The sequence below is a fragment of the Grammomys surdaster genome, unplaced genomic scaffold (genome assembly GCF_004785775.1).
Source record: "Grammomys surdaster isolate TR1022 unplaced genomic scaffold, NIH_TR_1.0 189, whole genome shotgun sequence".
Taxonomy (NCBI): Eukaryota; Metazoa; Chordata; class Mammalia; order Rodentia; family Muridae; genus Grammomys; species Grammomys surdaster.
In genome coordinates this window covers 9,824,058-9,848,690 of record NW_021604634.1, presented here as the reverse complement: position 1 = coordinate 9,848,690, position 24,633 = coordinate 9,824,058, and the positions used below count along the sequence as shown (strand labels likewise).

The following is a 24,633-nucleotide window of genomic DNA, read 5'->3' as shown; positions in this document are numbered from 1 at the left end:
TGGGTTTTATAGCTAAAAGGCCTAGAATTTAATGTGGTCTCTGACCAATAACATAGAGGTTAGCAGGCCATAAAGGCCATACATGTAAAGTCTTCCCTAAAGATGGATAACAGTCTAGGGAAGAAAGAGTCTGGGATAACCATTCTTGGAAATTTGGTTAAGATCTGCCTTTATGGCAAAAGAGTGACCAGGACAGTAACAAAATCCACACTCAGCCTTTTGGATAGAATGCAGATATTTTATCTCCTTCATTGAGAACATGTCCCTGTGTGTTTGACATTTCTAGTTTCCGTAGTGATCTGTGGGAACAAGGACCTTTGTGCCTTCAATAACCTGTTGCTCATTAAAGAGTGGATCGCTCCTACAAGTGGGAGAATTAGCCTCAGGTGAATATGTGCTCCCTATTTGGCCATCCAATGTAGTGTTGTCAGTCCTGAAACCATATACACACAGCCAATAGAAATGGATTCATCAAGTTTTATTCATATATTTGAGCATACTTACTCACACATACTTGACAAAGAAGAAATTGGCTGGGAAGAATTAGGGGAAAGATGGAGAAAGGACTGAAAAGGGGAAAGTGATGTAGTATATTTTAAGTAATATGCATAAAAATAAATGTTCAATAAAAAGTTGCTAGAGAGATAGCTTAGCAGTTAAGAGCAATTGGGTATTGTTATTGAGGACCCAGTTTCCATCCCCAGAAACCACATAGTAGCTGTTTGCTAGGCCTCTAATCCAGGCATCTCCTGGCCTCTTCTGGCCGCTGTGGTACTGCACATATCACATGTAGGCAAACACACACACACACACACACACACACACACACACACACACACTAAAAATTTAGAATTCTATATAGTGATGTCACAGCCCTAAGACAAAGAGCAGTCAAAGCTAGTTAAAATGAACTCTTTCTGGTCCTGCATGTAAGCAGCTATGGCCTTCCTCTGACCCAGTCTGCTTAGAGGCTATTGAGTTTAGAATAGCTCACCAAAGCTACTTCTCTGAGAAAAGTATCCACACTTCTGATAAGTGACTTTTCTTTAGTGTTTTCTGAATTTGTGTTCTTTGTCCTTTGTATATATGTGAATTGCGGCAATGATACATCTATTTGCTAAATCATACATCATAATTGACAGGTAGCATTGACTCCTGAGCAATCTACTTTCACAGTATTGTTTATTTGATATTTCAGCTAAGACCTTCTAGTATAAGGTGAACATTCCAGAGACATCTCTGCCTATCATTTTTATAATTTACATATGTTTCTGTTGACTTTGAGTTAAGAATATCATTAAATATCTCAACTTTGACATTGTGACCATGTTCAGGACAGAGTTTAACTCAGCATGCTTAGGAGTAGGCAAATCTATATGTGAACAAATCCAGATTCCCTCAGTAAAATCTCAATGCTTCCTTTGTTGAAGAATTGTTTTGGAAATGACTCCCATGCTCTCCTTGCCTGCTACAGGAGGCAAAAACTCAATCTCAGTTTTTCAGTCTTGGCTGATATGATGGATATTCTTGGTAGTCAAACGGACTACATGTGGAGTTAACTAAAACGGAAGGACTTTGGGTATTGTGCAGAATTGTTCTTAATTATAGCTTTAATATGGGAAAGCCCTTCTTTAATCTGGATCTTTTGAGGTGATAAGATCCACCTTTAACCTAGGGCATCTTCTGGTAGCAGCCTACATTGAAGGTGGTAGTTTTTTCTATTTGTCTGCTTGTCCTACCTCTGCCTAGGAAGGTGTTTTTGTTTGTTTGTTTGTTTGTTTGTTTTTTAACTTACATTAGAGCCTACTTTTGAGATTCTGGTATATACTAAAGACTGTCTAACTGAGACATTAAGCCACATAGACTGAACCACTATTGGATTCTTTATTTTTCCATTGGTAGACAGCCATTATTAGATTCGTTGGACAACAGACTGTCAGCCATTCTAATAAATCCACTTTCTACATACACACAGAGAGAATCATTCTCTCAGTTCTCTTCATCTTGAGAACCTTTACTAATACTGCTTTTTTTTTTTTCACCTTCCTACGGAGGAAGATGTGCCAGTTAACTATAGTGCTCCACAGTGTTTGTCACCTGTTTCCTGCTTTTCTCCCAGGCTTGTCTCATACCTACCAGGTGAGAAGTAGCTGCAGTTTACTTGAACCTAGTATGAAGCCACAAAACAACTCTTATTTCCAAAAATCTCTCTAATTGTTGATGTCTTGCACACCCTTCTACTTGTGGGACAGATTAATAACTCCGCTGCAAGTTGAGTAATGGGCTATGAAAGCTATCTACCTTGATTCTAGGAGGAAGAAAGGGAAGTGCCTACTGAGTGTTGTGAGAAGATCTCAGGCAATCTCTGAAGTCAGGACCCAATGAGAAGAGAGTCACTGCCCAAAAAGGGGAGGAGCAGGCGGCTGAGCAGCGGGAGCGGGATTGATAGGTCCTCCCAGGCTGGGAAGACAGATGGGTAGGCTATTGGAGGACAGGTACAAGTGCTACTGAAATCTCTGAAGTTCTGGAAAAGGTGTGGCTCTGGACTGGAAGCCTGGGCCAAAAACCGCTACACTGAGTTACTTCTGTACACTCTAACAACAAGGGAGGAACGAATGTCACTCAAGACTCACTGGCCAATCAGAGCATTGAGGGAGACCTGCCAGTCAAAGAGGAGGCGGGTTCTTCCGGGTGCCGTAAGGTAGAATTCCGTTTAGTACCTAGGCAGACGTGAATGGTTGTGTGCGTTTAGCAGTGAGCCCTCCTGTTAGGTGCTGTGAGGCAAGCTCAGACAAGCTCCGAAGTTGCGACATGGTGAGCGCAGAGTGCTGAGCAGCGGAAGCTGCTGTGGGTCCTTCCCGGGGTTGGGTGGTAACTGGCGGTCAGATGCCTTGTGAGGTCCCTTGTGGTCCTGGCCACTCGCTGGACCCAGCGGAAGCCACTGAATAACTTTACTATAGGGGCTGCAACTGTGCAGAGCTTTTGGAAGAGTGGCTTGTTTGTAGAAACATCCTTGGCATGATGCCAAACTCGGAGAGCCCTAGTTTCTACAAGTTCTGTTTTTAGCACTTAGCATTAAGGTGCACGATCCATTTGGAGTTAATTTTGTGGAGGTTGTGAAAGGTATCTCATATGTTGGGGTAGCAATCTAACATCAAGCTGTGATGTAGAAGAGTAGAATTAATGATATAAAGGATTTACTAATGGTTAGGATATAATACAGTAAGTCAATCAAGTATAATTTAGCTGGAGGAGGAGTGCCTGTAAAACACCCCACAGATAAGTAGTATGCTAACCAGGCCTGTTAGAGATTAGAATGTTAGGGTATGTTTGTTCACAAAGATTGTCCAGAAATATGGCTGTAAACCATAACAAAGGAAACAACTCTGATTTACAGCCAGCCACTAGGCCCATCCCCATATTAAAGAGCAGGCCTCTAACAAGCTGCTTGCTAGGGCATTACAGGATCACAATCAACATTAAGTCCTGGTGTGCCATAAAGGTTCCGTTTTCTTTTTGAGAAAAGCATAGTTCTGCCACATGGGCAAGATGATACCAGGTGACAACCATTTGAAAAGGTAAACAAAACACTGTTGTGTTGAGTGCTGGCCTGAACAAGCAAGTCTTTCCTAGAGGTCCCCATGTATAGAGATTGGCATAGCTTCTTCTGCAACCCCGTTGAGGTTTGGTCTGTTGCTATGTGTTGTAAAGCTAAATTCTGTATAGGAAGATCTAAGCCTATAAGTGAATTCTCACCATTACAAGCTTTTGTTGTACAAATCTTGTTTTTAATGTAAAACTATTGGTTAAATAAAATAGTTAATATTTTACTAACTATATATTATATTATTGATTTATATATAAATGTATATTATTGGTTAAATTAAAAAAAAAAAAAACTGGACACAACCAGTTAGTGGGGAGATTACCAGAAGGTGAGTTTTGAGTTACCTGATTGAGTGGAGAGCAAGAGGATGAATGGAGGGCCCATGAGGAGAGAGAAGAAAATGCCAGGAGAGCAGAGGTACCATGGGCACTTAGCCAGGAGAAACAGCAAGTATTTGGGGTGGATCACTGGGGAGGTAGCCAGGCCAGCGATTAGAAAAGCAGATTATGTATTACTCCTCAGTAATTGTCAAAGCGAAGTAAAATAACCATAGTCTGAGTCTCATTTATTTGTAAGCTAGTCAGGTAAAGCATGAATTGGTTCTACTACAAACCCAGGAATGTGCTTTCAGAGCCAGTAGCAGGGCCTAGGCCTTGGGAGCTTTTCCTAAGGTCCTGAGGTATAGAGATAAAACACAGCTCCTTCTCTAAAACCAGAAATATTCTTGGGAGAGCATATAGTCTGGGGCCAGGGCTTTTGGGAGGGGTTGCTTCAGAATCAGAACACAAGCCTTCCCACCACATGGAGCTGTGGTTATCAGCCCCAGGGCCAATATAAGGCTTGGTCCGTAATGTTCTTAAGATACCCAGAGTTCCCCTTGTTCAGTACTGTTTGATTGGACTTTTGAGTGTGTCTCATTGCATGATACTTTCTGTTGACTTCTTAGATGTCTCCCATGTCCTTCCATTTCCCCATGTAAGAAGTATACGAGATGGTATTTTTAAGAAGCTTACGTAAGCTTGTGTAAGACCTACCCACCCCAGCTTTTATATGATGTTTTTCATCATCTAGGACCTTCCACTTAAGATCCTGTCACTGAAGAATGACCTGCTGTTTTAGGGCACGGGTGTACTTAAGAAATAATCTTTGGAATACCTTTGCTGTATAAATTTCACATTTGTTTCAGTGGCTAGACTTACAGTCTCTAGTCCATATTTAAATTGTCAAAACATAACCTGTGACTTGAACCTAAAAGAGACAGAAGATGACAGCATATGTGGAAAGCAAAATTTGTCCTAAAAAGAGACGGAAGGTGACAGCATATGTGGAATGCAAAATTTGTCCTAGGCTGGCTTCTCTTTTTATATTAACCAGTGTACCTGGTCTTTGCTACTTTAGTTTCTTCTTTTTCTCACTGCCCTTTATCCCTCCATGTTCCCCCTCCTCCCCACTGTTTCACCCCCTATTATTAGATAGGAAAGAAACAAGGATAGAGGACAAAGATCCTTGCTTCTATTTTTTTTCTTTTGTATATTCTTTCTCCACAGCTACTAACAAAACACAAACAACCTCTCTAAAAGACCAACAACCTCCCCCCACCCTGCCTATTGGGGTCCTCCCATTTATATACCCTCCAAAAATTTTCTGGAATTCCTAATGTGACACCATCAGAGAAATCTGTAGCTGATAAAACCATGCTTCTGCTAGAGCATAAGGCAAATCATGGTCAGTGGCTGCAGGCAGTCGAAGCAACCTCACATTACTACATCTGTGATTATAATGAAAGCACGTTCTTATAATATTCTTGTATTTTTTAAAGAAACCAAAATTCCAGAATTCATAAAAATATCACTACAAACCAGAGTTGGATGAAAGCTATTATTAAAGGGATTTTATTTTAAAATAGTCGTTTAATTGTGTGTGGAGTGATTTATCCCTGTGAAGGCATATCAGCCTTTCAGAAAAATGTTTCTGAGACTCAGGTTAGCTTGATCCTAATCTCTTGCTCTCCAAGGCAATGACCTTGATTTCCTCTTGGATTAAACTTCCTAAATCAAATGGTTAATTCAATTGAAGCATGTAATCAGCTGTCCATTGGAGCAACAGGAGGAAGATTTGCATGTGGAGCATGGCTTCTGCCTTCAGACCAGAATAGGAAGAATAGTTTACCATGCACACTGCAGGGTGAAACAGGGTAAGCAATAGCTAGACCACATACTAAAGTTTAAGGGAGTCAGCTGCAGGGGTCACCATTATGAAGAAGGACCTTATTCGGGTAGGGTGGTGATTTTGTAATATTAATTCATGGATATGAATGAAAACAGACCAAATTTGTGGCTGTACAATTTGTGGCGGTTGTATTGAGCCAGTGAATTTTGAATTTCCAATTAGGTGACTGTCTTATGGAGATATGTACAATCATCATTGACATAGTTAAGTCAGCTCAGAGGGTTGAAACATAGGCCTTTAGCTGTAGCTGTGTGTGTCAGGTTACAGGTTTTAGCAGCTAACATTGCACATGGTGGCAAACTCAAACAGTATCTTATTAATGCCATTTCATCTACCACAGAATGGCCTGTTTTTTTTTCTAAGGTCAGTATAGATATACATTTTTTTCAATTATAACTGTCTTTTTAAGAAGCCATTGTTAGTATTACTTTTTAAATTTTATTTTCTTAATACATCACAGCTCTAATTTCTTACATATTTCTACTCTCCAGTGTCTCTGGGTCATTAAGAATTTTATTCCTTTTTCTCAAGTGTTTTGATTATTTGTTTTTGCTTGGAATAATATCTTCTGTGGCTCAGACTTGCTTCATGTTATATAGTTAAAACATGCTTTAAACACCTAGTCCTTGCCTCTGCTGTCCAGTGCCTAGAAGACAGTCCTGCAACTCCTTCCAGGATTTGCGTTGGCTGGTCAATGAGAAGGAGGAAAGACTAGTGAATGGGTGTCCTCCTACCTCCCTGACTTTTTTAGGGGAATTATAAATAAAGAGGGGGGTTGGAGAGATGGCTCAGCTGTTAAGAGTACTGACTACTCTTCCACAAGTCCTAAGTTCAATTCTCAGCAACCCCATGGTGGTTCACAACCATCTGTAATGGGATCTGATGCCCTCTTGTGTGTCTGGAGATAGTGACAATGTACTCACATACATAAAATAAATAAATTTAAAAAAAAAAGAAAGAAAGAGGGACTTGTGTATGAATTGAGTTCACTGACCACCTTTGAATCTGGTGTAGTCACAGCACAGAAAGGGGCAGGAAGAAATTACTGTAGTTACACTAGTTCTAACAAAACAAAAGATCTTTACAAGCTGGTGTGGCTGTATCGAACAGCAACACTATTTTTTTTCCTGTCTGAAAGAGCACAGCATGAGAGAAAAGATGTGAGTAATACTTGATGTGCTCTAGTATATACATCTAGTCTCTGGAGAATATCGGATCATAAAGCTTGCTTCAACCTTTTAAAATAAATTTGAGATTATAATTAAATTATTTCAGCCTTCTCATTTCTCCCTACTCTTAAGTCTCAGACCCTAGGACAAATGGCTTAGGTGCCTGTTTAACAAATCAAGGCAGAGCTGGCTGTCAGGTTTCCCCAGCATTCCTCAGTCCCTACCTGTCACAGGGTATCCCTGGCATACCTGCCCTCTAGCTTAGGGATTGGGCTGCTTTTCTCCCAGCTGCCCTTTCTTATGTAATCTAATCATTTTGAATACCTGGTCTTTTCCATCTCTCATTTACCTTCCAGGCCTCTTATTCTGACTCTCCTCTCTCTCATCCTCTCCTTACATGGCTCAGGGTCAAGTTGACTCTAGACTCTCCCAAGATGCCCCTGCCATGGCTATGCTCTCTCTTTCCTAAATAATAAACTTTCTACTCTGCCATACCTAGGAGCAGCCATGTCTTTTCCTTTTTAAATTTCTGTTTTCATTCACCTCCCATTTAATGTTCCTTGATTCCAAATTCATAGCCACATTTTACTTCAGTTGTCGCTACTGTTTCAGTCTGACTGAAATTTGGCTGCAGGACTTCCCAGCTGTGAGGAAAAGGGATGGCTGCACTGGACATTGAGTGTATAATGGAATGCACACACAAAGAACCCTGTGCCTTACAAGACAACCAGGTCATCCTAAGGGAGTGGAAGATTCTACTAAAATACAAATTTACCAGAGTAGGGCTCTGTTTGCCTCTAGGATGGAAACACAGAGCTGGGAAGCCCTGTGCTGAGTCATTTAATCCCTAATCCTAAACTTCTAATGTCATGAGCCAATGAGGGCCTCTGGGCAGGCTAGTAATCAAAAGGAGCACCAGTGGGAGGTAGCTTGCATGTTTTTTTCCATATTCTCTTCTGATGCAGTTCATCAGAGAGCCGTGAGGGAGACCACAAGCCATTTTATGGTGAATGTAGCAGCCACCGGGAAGAGCAGGTTGGCTAAGCTATCGAAGTCCAATCTGATTGGAGTTGGATGGACTGGGAACCTGACTGTGGTTCTGTTGATACATGTGGTGACCTGGGTGAAGGGCCTTAGAATCTGAGCCTGGCTGAGTATGATTTCCCTTGGGGGTAGGAGGCTCTGCAGCTTTGGCCATAGGAAGCTCTGTTGCTTATAATATCAGTGCCCAGTGTGTACACACAAGTATTGGTTTTGGTGTGCAGTGGGAATACAGACTTCAAAATCAAAGATCTGGTTTCTAGAAGTTCTGAACATTGCATTGCACATTCAGTTTTGCGTGATAAATTTTATAAATCATTTTGAAACTGGTAGAGAGGAGGTGATGGTGATCATCCTTCAGCAATATTTGATTAAAATCCATTTACCTTTCCACTACCACCAGCCACAGTAGCGTGATTCAGGGAACTTCAATTCCAGGGTACAAAAGGAGCTTCTGAGATGCATAGGTTTCTTAGGTGTGTGTGGTGGTATGCTGGTGGGTAGGGGAGATTCCACATCATGTGCTATAATCCATGTGGCAGGAAGCAGACATTAAATTATTCTTCAACATTGGATTATGTGTGAGCTCAGTGGGGCTGGGTTTGTGTAAGATCACAACGGGGCAAAGAGGGCTGCTGAGCCATAGCCTACCTTTCTGATCACGTCCATTTCTAAAGAGAGTTCCAGAGCATGAGGTTTCCCTCTTTGGAAGAGAGATCAATAGTAGCTGGAGGTCAGAAATATAACAGTTTAGGGGTCATTTTGAGTTATTTTTGTGGGAGTTGTGATGTCTGTGTTTATTTAATTTGTATATACATGCAATCATAGGTAACACTGATCAAGTTCACATTTTTCCTGACCAAGTTTTCATAGGTCTTTTGATTAAAATTTGACTGTAATATGGGGCTTATGTTCTTGGCCTTTCCTTTGCATCCCTTTATTCTTTCACAAGTATGGTAAACCCTTTGGTTGTTGTAGTTTTGTGGTTAGTACAGAAGTCACATTGTGCCAAAATATGTGTTACTTCTTCATAATCCTATTGACTATTCTGAGGTTTTTCACATGGCACATAGCTTTAGAATCAGCTTTCCTGTTATAAATTGTTAGAAATTTTCTTTAGATTGTTTTGAACTTATGCTGCAAATTGAACATACCCAACATCTTTTATCTTTTTTTCTTTTTGGAAACATCACTTTCATGGTGTTGTTTACAGTTGTATAAATGGCTAAAAGATAGATATTCTACATAATCATTCATTTAGCAAACTATAGTAAGTGTGTGAAACTGAAACTGATATGAAATAATGTACAAAGCCATACAAAGAGGGCTGTAGTAGAGACTGTAATAACACAAAATACATTGTTAGGGTCACATAAATGGTATCTCACTAAGTGTGATTTGATTGAGAAAACAGAAAGTGAAAATAAAACATGGTCCAGAGTTGAACAATGATTCTTGATGTGACACAGGATTGTGTGTTACCATGCAAAATAAACTCTGATGTCAGTAAATTGGGATTTTCCACAGTTATCAACTAAAATTAGTTAAGACCATGTTGTGTTGTTATAGTTGATGTAAAGTTACACATACTTAATGTATGTATTCTGATACATTTGAATATAATACCTACATCCAAGTAACCCCGTCATACAAAGTTCTCATAAAAATGACAGAGTCAACATGGATCCATCTAGCAATCTTCTCGGTGTATTTTCTACAAACTTGAAATTAGCATTGAGATGTATCAGAATTGTCATGTTCATTGCAGTTATGTTCATGGTGGCCTAAATATGAAAATAGTCTAAATGCTCATTTGTTGAGGACAAGCTGGGTGCCTCAGGAGGACATTTTGCTAAAGGAATGATGACAATAGCAATGGTTAAAAGATTATGCACTTGTAAAGACTCTCACAGTCAGTGCTGTATTGGTCATAAAACAGCAGGTAATTACAGTTTATGCTGTATCAGCCTATTTCTTTCTCCCATCTGATTTTAATCTTTAGGGAACTCTTATTTGTCAAATGGATCTGAAAGCTTCAGCCATCTTGTCTACATTGCAGGTAGCAATATAAAATGGAGGACAGAAAGCACAGAATCTAGCCAAAGCATCACCTACAAAGGGTTTTTCTAATGTTTTTTTAGAACATTATGTAGAGAAGAGAAATTAAATACCAATCTTTTGTACCAAGAGTTGTTATAGAGATGAGAAGCAAATGTGCTATTATAGTGTACTGTAAAAATGCAGAAAGTGGCTTTTTTGGATGGCATGAGAACATTCTGCCAATGCATCGTACTGCAGGAAAAAGTAAAAATGAGCTTAACAAACAGACCAACTGTTTTGTTTGAATTTAAATAATGACAATAAGTTACAATTGAACAAAAATGTAGTAGTCTTAGATAAGTGACTAATCTCTTTGTTTTTTCTATATTAAATAACCTATCTTAGATGGCATCACTTTCATTTTTGCTTTGGAGAATGTGTTTAAACATTTTTTACATCAGTTTATTTTTAATGTATTATATAATTAATGTAGCAAATTTTATAACATCACATATTTATTTCTAATATTTGAATAGTTACTCAAACATTAGTTTTTGTTAAAAGAAGCAAGAGTATTCCTTTGGAATGAAATGAGAAGCTCTGTAATTCCACAATCTAAACTTGTAAAAGCTAACACAAGAAAGTGACCTGCTTTTGTTTCCTGTATATGTATTTCACATTGCTGATAGCAGAATTTCTGATTTTACAGATATAGACTGGGCCCAAGAATGAGCTTGTCATGAACTCCTGTGTTGCAGGATATTTGATCACATTGTGAACTCTGAGACTGTCTAATTTACTGGGGGAAGCAAGCTGTTTCTAATTGTGATGTGGCTCAGCACTTAGTATACACCTTTGCTCCCAAATGATTAAGGTAAAGTTAGTTTTAGAGGGAAACACCCGTGTTTAAAAGTGATGTCTGATTGAGTGGCTGACAAAATGATGACTCAGGGAAAGATCTGACGGAGTTTGATATACCCAACTTTCAAGAGGAGAGAGAGGAAAGAGAACAACATAAGAGGAAGCACCACAGAGGGTGAGAGGAGGAGGCAGTTTTACCTGGGGAGTTTTACAGACTTAAAGAGAAAACAAGCTATATACAGCCAAAATAAGAATATGTCAGAAGATGAGAACAGATTGCTAGAGCTTGTTTGAGGACAAGTATAGCAATTCAGTCAGAAGTGAAAGAAGCCAGTTTGAATCAGTTAGCATGAAGAAGAGTTTGAGCCAGAGTAGCTGAATTGACCAACCAGCCAGTGTTTAGAAAGAAAAAGAAAGGGTGAGTTTATTCAGCAGTAAGTCTCAGAGGCCAGAGCCGTTTTAGACCTAGATAAGATTGTATGGAGGGTAGAAACTTCCAGGACTAGGCCTAGGTTAGCAAATGGAGGAAGTAAGCCTCCCAGATGACAGTTAAGTCAGGTTAATAAAAGAAAATTTTATATTCCTGTGTGATGGTCACCTTCTACACAAACAGAATGAGAACTGTATCTATCACAATCATACTTTCTGTGTCCTTACTATTTTACTTTTTTTTGTTCATTATTTCTTTCCTTCTCCACATTTTCATTTAAGCAATATTGAATTAATTTTTAATTAAAAATATTATTCTCTCACACAGTATATCCTGGTCACTGTTTTTCCTTCCTCCACTACTCTCAGCTACTCACCACCTCCGCTACACTACTCTCCTCAAGATCTATCCCCCCTTCCTCCTCTATTTCCTTTTTAGAAAGGAGCAAACCTCTAAAAGAGGGCAGCCAAACAGGACAAAACAAGATAGAAAAAGACAAGGTGAAAGCCTTGATATTGAAGGAGGACAAGGCAACCTGATAAGAGGAAGAGAGTCTTAAGATCAAGCAAAACAATCAGAGCTATACCTGCTTCCATTGTTAGGAGTCCCACAAAAGCACCAAACTGACAGCCATAACGTATCAGCAGAGGGCCTGGCACAGACACTTAAGTCTCTGTAAGGTTCTTGGAAATTCAGGCGGAATTAGGCATGGAATCTCTCTCATGTTAAGGGCCTCAAGTTAAACCAAACATTGGTTGGCCACTCAAACAAGTTTGTTACCATCATGCCTCAGCTCATCTTGCAATTGAAGGTGGAGGGTTTTGTAGCTGGGTTGGTGTCCAGGTTTCTCTTTCTGTAGCCCCATCTCTGAGGACAAATTCCATACAATTCACTGAATGTAGAGATCATGCTGGATTGGTGTCCAGGTTTTTCTTTCTGTACCTTCTCTCCTCAAAGAGACTAGAGGTGAAGTCTCCAAACATGAACCCACATGACCTCTACATTCAGTGGACGTTGTGGAATTTGTTCTCAGAGATGGGTTCGTGCTTTCACTTTCTGAGAGCAATGTTTTGTAGTATCATCAGCATGAGTTGTTTAAGGATCTCCAAGGGACCTCCTTGGCCAACAACTCAACCAAGTTTAACCCGTTCTCAACACTGAAGCCCTGCCTAGCTACAAAAGATGGCCAGTTCAGACTCCATATCCTCCATTATTAGGGGTCTTCATTAGCATTACCCTCATAGCTTTCAGGAAATTGCCATTGCACTGGGTTTCTACACTAACCCCCAATTGTCTCCTAATTCCAGATGTTTTTCCCTGTGTTGTACTCTCTTCCTTTATCCTCTTCCCCCCCAACTGATCCCCCTCACTCCTGTTTCCATCAAACCACAATCTATTCACAGAAATTATTTCTCCTTTAGAGGGATATCTATGTTCCACACACACCCCAATATCCCTCCTCTTTACCTAGCTCTCTGGGTTTGTGGAGTGTAGCTTGATTATTATTTACCTAATAGGTAATATTTACTTATAAGTAAAGGCATATCATATCAGGGTTACCTCTCTTAGGGTGATTTTTTTCTAGTTGCCTTCATTTGCTTGTAAATTATGATGTCTTTTTTGTTTTTTAAATAGCAAAGTGAAGTGATTATTTTGTAAATATACCACAATTTGTTTATTCATTCTTCAATTGGGGGACATCAAAGTTGTGTCAAGTTTCTGGCTAGTATGAATATATATGCTATGAACATATTTGAGCAAGTGTCTTTGTGGTAGGATGGAGCACCTTTTGGATAGATACTCAAGAGCAGTATAGTTGGGTCATGAGGTACATGGATTCTCAGTTTTTTGAGAAACTAGAAACTAGAAAAAAAAATCACCCTAAGAAAGGTAACCCTGATATGGTATGCCTTCACTTATAAGTAAATATTACCTATTAGGTAAATAATAATCAAGCTACACTCCACAAACCCAGAGAGCTAGGTAAAGAGGAAGAATATTGGGGTGGATGTGGAACGTAGATATCCCTCTAAAGGAGAAATAGTTTCTGTAATATTCTGAGGAATATTTTGAGGAAATACTAATTTCCATAGTGGCTGTATTAGTTTGTACTTCCACAAGCTGTAGAACAGTGTTCTCCTTTCTTCACATCCTTGCTAACATGAGCTGTCACTTATATTATTGATCTTAGACATTTTGACATATGTAAGATGGTGAAGATTTCTTTAAGTCTTTGTCAGCCATTTGGGATTCTTCTCTTGAGAATTCTCTGTTTAGATCTATATGCCAGTTTAAAATGGATTTTTTGCTTTGGAAAGTCTAGTTTCTTGAGGTCTTTATATATTTTGTATAGTAGGCCTCTATAAGATGTGGATCTGGTTTTAAAAAAAGTCTTTTCTCATTCCTTAAGCAGCCTCTTTGTCCAATTGACTGGGTTTTTGCCACTTCCAATCCATTTTCTATTATTCGCAAAGAAAAGTGCACAAGATGAGTACTGGCCTATTATTTCTTTGATTTTTTTTATAGTTCTTATTTAAAAGATGTATAGGTCTGTCTTTCTGTCTTCTTTTATTTGTGGTGCCATCTATGTTGTGTCATTTTATTCATTATAATCTAATTATATTGTTTCTTCTCTGGAAAATGATAAACCATTACCAATTTTTGTCTTCTGAAAATCTGCTATATTATGCTATGAGTTTCTTGAGTTTTTGGTAGTTTGGAGACTTTCTGTTGAGAAACAGTTTTAGTTTCCTTGAAAGGCTTGCCTCTTTTCATTTCTTGGCAAAACTGTGTTTTCTGGCTGTTGCAATCACCAATGTTTGGGTTTTTGATCCTTAAGTGATTGATAAAGTTAGCACATTGGATTTTGGTTTTTAAAACTTTCTCATATATTATTGTCTCTGTGTCCTAATTAGGTTCAGTTGTCAACATCTTAGAGCTGTCAACATCTTAGTCATCTGAGGAATTCTTACTTGAGGGCATGCCCTCATCAAAATGACTGGATGCTGTATCAGTGAAAGATTGTATTCAGTGATGATTGATTTGGGAAGGCTCTTCCACAGAGGGTGGCAGTATCCCTAAGCAACTGTGCGCAGGCTAGATAAGAGAGCTTAGGTGAGCATGAGACAGTGATCAAGCAAGAGGGCAAGTCAGTAAACAATATTTGCTCGTGGTTTTTGTCTTCATGTTCTTGAAGCTTGAGTTTCTATACTAAGTTCCCAAAATGATGGACTATGATCTGACAGGACCAAACACAACTAAACCTGGTCATTACCTGAGAGGACTTTGGTTAGAAGATTCAATCACAGTAGCAAAGAAGCAAGTCAGAACAACAATAACAACATCAACAACAACAACATGGTATGCAAAAAGAGATTTGCTGTTGGACAGAATCTGGGAATGTGGAAACTATCAGGACTTGAGATGGCAAATGGAATAGAAAGCTGTACTCAGAGTTTAATCAACGATTCTTATAGCACCTGGAAGATCAGAGCATTGCTAGTAATGCAAACAGAATTTGAGGTCATAGGATTTCAGTGGAAAATAGACTCCATGAAAAATTTAGCTAGAGGTCATTTGTGTGGTATCTTTCTTATTCTGCCCATGCCCTGAAAAATTTAGTGAAGTAGAATTTAAAATAATGGGCTGACTTCTTAGATGGCATATTGAATTTGTTGAATGGTTATTACTAGTGACTTATTCAGGACTACAGTGAAAAACAAGCAACATTTGGGTAGAAATAAATGCAGTGTGGTTTGTGAGAAAAACAGCACTGGGTAATTTCAGATGAGAGTCAAATGCTGAATGAAAAGGATGCATTTTCAAAGAGATTATCATCATTACAGGATTTGAAGCCTAAGAAGGTGACCAAAGGGAAACACTCGCTCCAGCTAAGGCTTCAATTAATGGAAGGAGTAGGTAAAGTGATTCTTAGTCCCAGGAAGGAACTTCATAAAAAAACGTGCTACAACTGTGGTTCAAGCATGGCAGAGTCCATCCCCACTTGGAATTCAAATTGGCAGGATCACCCAAGTTCTGGAAACAAGAAAGATGCAAAATTTAAGGTCATGGATTCTTCCTCTGTGGTTTCAGTTCAGCACTGTTACAGCCATCTGTGTTTGGTAGAGTCAGAGACTCAGAGAAGGAGGATATTGTGAATGTACATTGCATGAAACTGTGAAGATGAAGCCTGAGTTGCATTTTGAGACCACAAGATGTTGAGATACCTAAGTTATGAGACTCCTGCCATGGAGAGCTGCATATAGGGAGTGGAAGTAACTAAACTGAAGAGATGTATGAGAAGTTGCAGGGATAGGGTCATCATCTAAGCCTTTTGAAACTGAGGCCTCATGTGTGAGGCAGAGCTACAGGATTTGGTTTTTTTTTCCTGCTGGGTTTCTTGCTTTGGTCCAATCTTCCCTCACTATGTACACATTCCTCTATTGGAATGGGAAAGGGTATTCTGTGCCTTTGTATGTTGGAAAGATATAACTTGTTTTCCGATTTTACAAGATATGGTGACCAAGAAATGGTGTCAGAAGAGAATTTGGACATTTAGACAGTGTCCAAGCTCCTGAAGACTATTAGGATCATTGAAGTTAGACTAAATAAATGCATTTTCATTGTGGGATGACCTACAAGTCTATAGTGACCAAGGATCAGAATGTTGGTGGTTGAATCAAGAAGCTCCCAGATAGGAGCACTTTGAACACTTATCTCTCCTTTGTGGCTTTCATTGGGGAGCTTATTGAAGCTTTTGAAGGAGTAACCTTTCTAGATTCCTTATTTGGGATGGGATTTGAGTATCTATAGATTCAACCTGTTTTCTGTTTTTATTTGTGTGTGTGTGTGTGTGTCTGTGTGTGTGTGTGTCTACTGTATTGTGGTTGAAATTGATCAGTCAGCTTCTGTCTCATGCTGTCATGCCTTCATGTTTATAGACTCTATCCTTGAATCACATAAGATGGGTAGAAACAATTGTTATTCAGCGCTAAGCTATTTTGCAAACCTGGAGTTTTTATAGTTTTCATTTGGTTGGTTTTGTTTTTGAAGACAAAATTTCTCTGTGTAGCTCTGGCTATACTGAATGTAGGTATGTAGAACATGTAGGCCTTGAAATAAAAGGTTCACCTGACTCTAGCTCCCTAGTGCTGGGATTAAATGTGGGCATTGTGCCTGTCTTTTTGTTTGTTTGTTTTTATCTTATTGGCTGATGTGCCTGGGATGTAGGTTTTGATACATGTCAAGCATATGCTGTTGTGTTTATCTTCATCCACATTGTGAATTTTGAAATTTGGCAGAGCGAATATTCTATTTCTCAGAATGGCATGTATTTATGACCTTAATACTGCCTACTCTTTACTGTCTGAGCTTTCTGAATCACTGAATTGCAGGTGCAAAATATTCTTCCTACCTGTTTGTTTATGTTGATTTTTTAAAATGAATATGAGTATTTTACCTGTGTGTATGAATATGCACCTCATGTGTGACTTGTCTTCAGAATAGTCTGAAGATAGCCTCAGAGTTCCTGAACTTGGAGTAATAGATAGTTTTGATCCCCCTTGTAAGTTCTGGCAATTGAGCCCAATTATTTGCAAGACCAGCAAGAGCTGGTCTCTGCTGAGATAGCACTGCTGAGCCATCTTTACTGCCCTGTGTTCCTTACTTAGGGTCAACATTTACATTGCCAGTATTTTCATCTGTCCATTTGTAACTGCATCCCCTTTTAGTAAAATCTCATTAATGCTACAGTTTAAACTGGGGCACTTTAGAATTCTGGAAGATGAATACAGAACTGGAGTGAATGTATAATTCTTTGTAGGAACTTTAGTAAAAACCCCTGAGTTCTTTCTTTCTTGATTGTTTGATTGATTTTACAGGGGATACAGGATCTTAAGTTGTACCTCTGGCTATCCTGGATAAATCAGACTGGCATCCAACTCAGTAAGATACACCTGTCTCTGCCTCCTCAATGCTAGGATTAAAGGCATGATCCAGTACACCCAGCTTGCCCATAGTTTTTTGTAGTTAGTAATTGTTTGTATAATTTCTCTGATATATGGCCAGTATTTGTCCCCCCAACACTCTCTGTTCATTGAAATTTCTCTTGCAAGGCTATATCCTGTTCAAAGGATGCAGAGGTGAACTTCATTATTCAGCTTCCTTCTAAGATGGCTTAGTGATTACATTAAAACTTGTGGGTCAAAAAATAAATGGGGGGAGCACTAGAATTATAAGAATATATTGTTGATGAAGTATACGTTTACAGTGTTATCAGTATCATGGTTTCTCTTGTACACGTGTGTGGGATATTTTAGAATGCAATGACCTATGATGATGTGCATGTGAGCTTCACTCAAGAAGAATGGGCTTTGTTGGATCTTTCACAGAAGAGTCTCTACAAAGATGTCATGTTAGAGACCTACAAAAACCTCACTGCTATAGGTAAGACAATAAATTTTCTTTCTTTTTTTAAAATAAGGAAACAACTGTTTCTTTGTTACTCATGGTCTTCTGTAATTTCAGTTGACAACAAGGATGAATATGGTGAACAAATCAAGTTCACTGAAGATAGTAATTTAAATTTTGCCTAATTTCCAAAAATATATCATACATTTTCTGGTACTATATTTTAGGCTACAATTGGGAAGACCATAATATTGAAGAACATTGTCAAGGTTCTAGAAGACATGGAAGGTAATTTTCATATGCAAGTTGGTATGAATATGCCTCTGAAGAAATTTTAATGTGCCTTGAAAATTTGAAAGCAACAATGTTAAAAAAAGAGCACTTCTTTAAGTGTAATGATGATTATTAAATTCTCACAAATCCATGTACCTCAGTATCAAGTATCTGATTTGTGTTTGCCAGGCATTCCTCTAAGAATGAAGAAAAGGAAGCAATGCCTTAACAGATATTACCATTTCAATCATAGCTCAATATAAGAAACTATTTGGAATAAGACTTCCATTTTGAGTAGGTGTCAAGTAAAGTTTAGGTTCCCAAGACTTTCCTGGAAATTGACATCCTACTTAGTAAAAAGAGACATGTATGTGGACAACTGATACCCTGGTTGGCAAGTTAGGACATGAATGTTAGACAAAACCCACCCTGGTTCACAAGTTAAGACATAATGTTAGACAAGGCAAGCCTCTTAACACAGTTGAATAACCAGTGGGAGGAGGATAAGTGAACAACCAATCTATTTAGTCTCAAGTCACTCCCATACTGCAAAAGATACACACATTGAACAGGTAATAAATATATATTTCTAATAAGCAAATATTCCAGAGTAAAGGTCGCATTACTTATATACTTGTAGTAACATTGCTAAGTGAGTGAAAGCAGCAGTTTATGAGAGTAAAGAATGTTGTTGGGGAGAAAACTTAATCAGTATACCTATCACATGTTTATGATGAACAAAAAGCCAAACTATGAATGCAGTGTCGAAATATTTCATTTGTTATTCTTCTTTTAATAGTTATATCATGTGTCACATTAAATACAAGCCATGTGAACGTAGGGATATTGAAAGAAACAATGTACCCTTCTCTCAGAACAATTAGAAGCATTCCCCATTTGAGTAAACTTTCACAATGTGATAAACATTTATAATTAGTTGGTTTTCCAACTTCATTGGGAATACATCCAAAAACTCACACTGTAGAAAATTCCTATGAGTACTAGAAATGTGGAAATTCTTTCCTGTTTGTCCTGGTTCACATTGCCAATGTAGTATGCAAATGTAGTGTATTTCACACTATATGAAGATTTATAAATGCACTTACTACTGAGTTCTTCAAGTTCTCTTCAAATGTGTGGAAACCTCATATAGAAAAGGGATGCTGTAAATGTAAGCCATGTAATAAATGTTCTTACAATTATAGGTATCCTCAAAGACACAAAACCACCTACAATGAAGGGGAAACCATAAATGTAAACAAAGTGATATAACCTTTAAGATCTGATTCCTCTTTACAACTATACCAAATTATAAAATTAATTCCTTCAGATAAAAAGATTCATCATTGTAATAAATGTGGTAAACCTTTCACATATGCCAATTATCTTTGCAGGAATGAAAGAAGTCGTACTGGAGAGAAACCTTACAAATGTAATGAATGTGATAAATCCTTTTCACAACACTGTAGTCTCCGAATACATAAAACAACACATACTGGAGAGAAACCTTATAAATGTAAGCAGTGTGGTAAATCTTTTGCTTCTCAAGGTCAACTTCAAAGGCATAAAATAATTCATACTGGAGAGAAACCTTATAAATGTAATCAATGTGGTAAACCCTTTGCATGTCACAGTAATCTCCAGATACATGAAAGAACACATACTGGAGAGAAACCTTATAGATGTAATCAATGTGGTAAAGCCTTTGCATGTCACAGTAATCTCCGAATACATAAAAGAACACATACGGGAGAGAAACCTTATGAATGTGAGCAATGTGGTAAAGCCTTTGCCTATCAAGATTATCTTCAAATACATAAAAGAACACATACTGGAGAGAAACCCTATGAGTGTAATCAATGTGATAAAGCCTTTGCATGTCACAATAGTCTCCGAAGACATAAAAGAACACATACTGGAGAGAAACCTTACAGATGTAATCAATGTGGTAAAGCCTTTGCAAGTCATGGAAATCTCCAAATACATAAAAGAACTCATACTGGAGAGAAACCTTACAAATGTAATCAATGTGGTAAAGCCTTTGCATATCATAGTTATCTTCAAATACATAAAAGAACACATACTGGAGAGAAACCCTACAAATGTAACCAATGTGGTAAAGCCTTTGCATATCGTTGTGAACTTCAAAGACATGAAAGAATTCATACTGGAGAGAAACCTTACGAATGTAATCAATGTGGTAAATCTTTTGCATATCACAGTAGTCTCCGAATACATAAAAGAACACATACTGGAGAGAAACCATATGAATGTCATCCATGTGGTGAAGCTTTTTCATATCTTTATGAACTTCAAAGACATGAAAGAATTCATACTGGAGAGAATCCTTACAAATGTAATCAATGTAGTAAAGCCTTTGCATGTCACGGCAGTCTCCAAATACATAAAAGAACGCATACTGGAGAGAAACCATATGAATGTAATCAATGTGGTGAAGCCTTTCCATATCTTTATAAACTTCAAAGACATGAAAGAGTTCATACTGGAGAGAATACTTACAAATGTAATCAATGTGGTAAAGCCTTTGTATGTCATAGTAGTCTCCGAATACATAGAAGAACACATAGAGGAGAGAAACCTTATGAATGTAAGCAATGTGGTAAAGCCTTTGCCTATCATGGTCGACTTCAAAGTCATGAAAGAATTCATACTGAAGAGGAACTTTACAAATGTAATCAATGTGGTAAAGCCTTTGCATGTCACAGGAATCTCCAAAAACATAAAGGAACACATACTGGAGAGAAACCCTATGAATATGTTTAAAATAGTGAAGTCTTTGCACACTTTTATAGCCCTTATTACCACAAAAGTATTCATACTGGAGAGAAACCCTATGAATTGAAGCTTCTCTCATCCATGTGGTGGGTAAACTGAGGCAGGCAGCCTTTGAGGGTCATTGTTTAGAACTGCTGATGGGAGTGGATCCAGATACTTACAGAGGCTGCTGTCAATGGCAGCCAGCAATTAGAGAAGTTATTCCACAGACTATTCTCTGAGGGAACAAAGCTTGATTTACTGGGGCCAGCACTCCTTCCTGGCCAGCAGAAAAACTATGAACTCTCTTTTAACTCCTGGCAAGAAAGAAAAGGAAAGAGAAAATTCACACACACACACACAGTGGATGAAAGAAAAGACAGTCCAATAACTTCATACACACAAATATGTATACATACATATATAAATACATACAGAACTACAGACAGACATATACACATTCACACACAGAATGGTTAGAGCAAAGCTCAAGCAAGCAGGTGCCAAGCATTTCATACACACATACATACGCACAATTGGTGAATGAGGCATGTTCCAACACATATCCAGACAAGCTTTACATATGCACATACATACACATAGTTGATGGGTAGAAGGAACAATGTGCCATCTTCAACTCATAAACTTTACACATATACATGCATACATAGTTGAGGGATGGAAGGAACAATGTTCCAACCCTCCACTCTTTATTTTTTTTCCTCCATAGCTTATATATCCCAGCAAAATCTTTCAAGCAGTATAGAATTGCAAAATGATTACATTTTAGTTTTCTTCTAGTAAATGATTATGGATAAACTATATTCACCAATACCTTTACAAGAAATAAAATTATTCTCCCAAACCTATGTACATTTATAACTAAGCAACTTGTTATAGATTAACAAAGTATAAGCAGGTAAGGTAGTTTTCTCGGCCAGTTTCTTTTGCAGGCAGCATTTTGCAGTTACAAAGAAAGTAATTATTTTATTATTTATCTTTAAAAGTAATCCTGTAAGAATCTTAAAAGAATCATGAATCTAATTTTTTTATAAAATCAATCATATCTACTTTAAATCCTCAGAATGCATATCTATTCATCAGTAAATCTTAAATCATATCAGGAAGCTGAGGGCAAAAAAGCCTCAATGAGAGTCATATCAGTCAATGCTGCCATTGTTCATGTTCCTTGACCATAAAAGGTTCCTAGCTTAATAAGAGTGTGCCTTTCTGGACTTCAGATTGTTTCCTAAAATTTTCTACATCAGAGTCAGCAGTAAAAACATCTCAACCTAGCTTCATTAATAATTTTATTTTTCCAAATGTTTTCTAAGGGTGGTGACATTGTTGACAATCTATATCTCTAAGTTCTGCTCTAGGATAGTGATTGGATCATTAATCTGCTCCAGCAGCAATGACTGAAAGAGATCAAACTATTATTGTGAGTGTCAGAAATACTGTCCAGTAAGTGACTAGAAGCTCCCTTAAGGTTTTCATATAATTCTTAGATTAAGAGGGGTGTGAGGGCAGCAAGCAGAGCAGAATTCCATAATACCATGTGGTCATAGTGTCCATGCCATATCGAGGCTCACCTACGTGGCTCTGGTAATCAGTGGGTCCTATTCCACCAGTGAGTTCTAAAGCCATCTGTCATTTCTCATGCATCGCCCTCAGCAGGGTGGTAGGGAAAGGAACCAACAAAGTAGCCAGATGCTGGCTACACAAGTGTCAGCAATCTATTCATATATTATGATTATCCTCTCTATTTTGTTTGTACTTGCAGACTCATGGACAAATGTCCTATGAATTTAAACAATAAGGTAACCCTTTTAGATCTCAGAATCTCTTCAATTTCATGAAATAACTCATCCATGTGTAAAACTTTATGAGTGTGTATCAGTGCCTTTTCTGTTGCTGTAATAAAGCATTGCATAATGTCTAATGCAACTAATAAAAGCGTTTAATTTGGTTTATGGTTCCAGAGGGATATAGGATCAATATGAAATTGGCATCACAAGTGTTGTACATGGCAGTATAGTAGGAAGCTCAGAACTCACATCCACAACCTGCAGCATGAAGCAGAGAGTAGGAACGAGAGATAGTAAATGCTCAAGCCTACCCCAAGTGGCGTACATCCTCCAGCAGGGTAGCATTTCCTAAAGCTTCAGTAATGATACCACTAACTCGGAAGAATTGATTTCTTTTACTTCAAACCTACATGCTTGCTTTCAGGTACATGAACCAATTCATGATGAAAAACTCAGTAGGTAAGCCTTTAGATGCCTCAACACCTGACTTAACAATGAATGACTTAGGAATGAATGCACAAAAAAAAAGCATTCATGAGTAAAAATGTATTTGTTTTTTATTACATGATTTCAGTGTGTCTCTGTGCATGCACATGTATGTGTGCATGAATGCTGGTTCCCAAGAAGCTTAGACCCTTGGATCTTCTTGTAGCAGGAATTATAGGAAGTTGTCAGAAATATTACCTTAGTCCTTGGAATGAACTTGTCTTAACTGCTTGACCATTTCTGTAACCCTGTAAATATTTAAAGCCATTATGTATCATCTTGATATCAAGAAATAGGAAAGAAGTCAAATAAAAACCCTACTCAAGTCAACAATTTGATAAAACTTTAGATATAGTTGTCTTCAGTTTCAAGGAAAAAATCTTATTTTATCTTTTTTTCATCACAGCTTAGGGATCTGATGACCCCTTCTTGCCGCTTGAGGTACTGTGCACAGAGACACATGCAGGCAAAACATTCATACACTTAAAAATAAAGCTTAAAATATGTAATTCTCTACAGTCATGTCATAGCCCTAAGACAGACAACACCCCATGGTGGTTGAAATGACCTCTTTTCTGGTCCTGCATGGAAGCAGCTTTGGCTTTCCTCTGAGCCAACCTGCTTAGAGACAAAAGTAGCCTTATTCTGATGTTAGAATAGCTCAGCATAGCTGTTCGTCTAAGAACTGCTATCACAGTGCTGATAGGTGCCATTTCCTTGATATTTTCTATATTTCTGTTCTCTGTCCTTTGTATGCGTGAGAACTGTGGAATTGCTAAATCTTTGAAATATATTTTTTAGATCATACAGTATGGTCTAGAAGATAGATTTGCTCTGTAAATAGCTATTTGCCTTAGGGACTAGACTTTCAGTCTTCTGTCTCTATTTAAATTGTTCAAAGTATAACCTAGGGCCTGAACCTAAAAAGAGACTTAAGAATGACAGCATATGTGAAATGCAAAATCTGTTCTAGGCTGCTCCTCTTTGAACGGTAACCGGAGCTGAATGCATGCCACCATTAAAGAGTTTTTTCTTTATTAATCTTTCAAGTGTGTGGAGTGATTTCTCCTGAGAAGGGATATTAATTCTAGAGCAGCTGTATCTCTAGCCCTTTAGAAAAAAAATGTTTATGATGTAAGCGCTACTATGTTTACTCAGGTGATTTTGATCCTAGTCTGTTGTTCCCCAGGGCAATAGCCTTGTTGTTCTCTTGATCAAGCTAACTAAATTCTTAAATTAAAGGGATGTACCATTACTCAGTTTTAAAAGTACACATTTGAGTCATATAATCAACTGTCCATTGCAGTAACAGGAAAAATATTTATATGTGGAGCATGGCTTTCTGCTTTCAGACCAGAATAGGAGGACTAGCATAATGTGTACATCACAGGGAGAAATGGGATAGACAAACAGCTACTGTGTCACTATCATGGAAAAGGACCTGACTGTGGCAGGGTGAGTGATTTTATAATTTCCCAGCATGTATTAATTCATGTCAGGCATGTG

General features: G+C 38.1%; 1 protein-coding gene across 1 annotated transcript; it reads left to right on the top strand.

The window, feature by feature from the left end:
• Positions 1-2,687: 2,687 nt before the first annotated feature.
• On the top strand, positions 2,688-22,789 carry LOC114622505 (zinc finger protein 431-like). Its single transcript, XM_028768923.1, is given in 5 exon segments — positions 2,688-2,814; positions 17,695-17,821; positions 18,013-18,073; positions 19,453-20,802; positions 20,804-22,789. Coding segments are annotated over 5 exon segments (1,659 nt in total). The 5' UTR covers positions 2,688-2,811; the 3' UTR covers positions 20,922-22,789.
• The last annotated feature ends 1,844 nt before the right edge of the window (positions 22,790-24,633 follow it).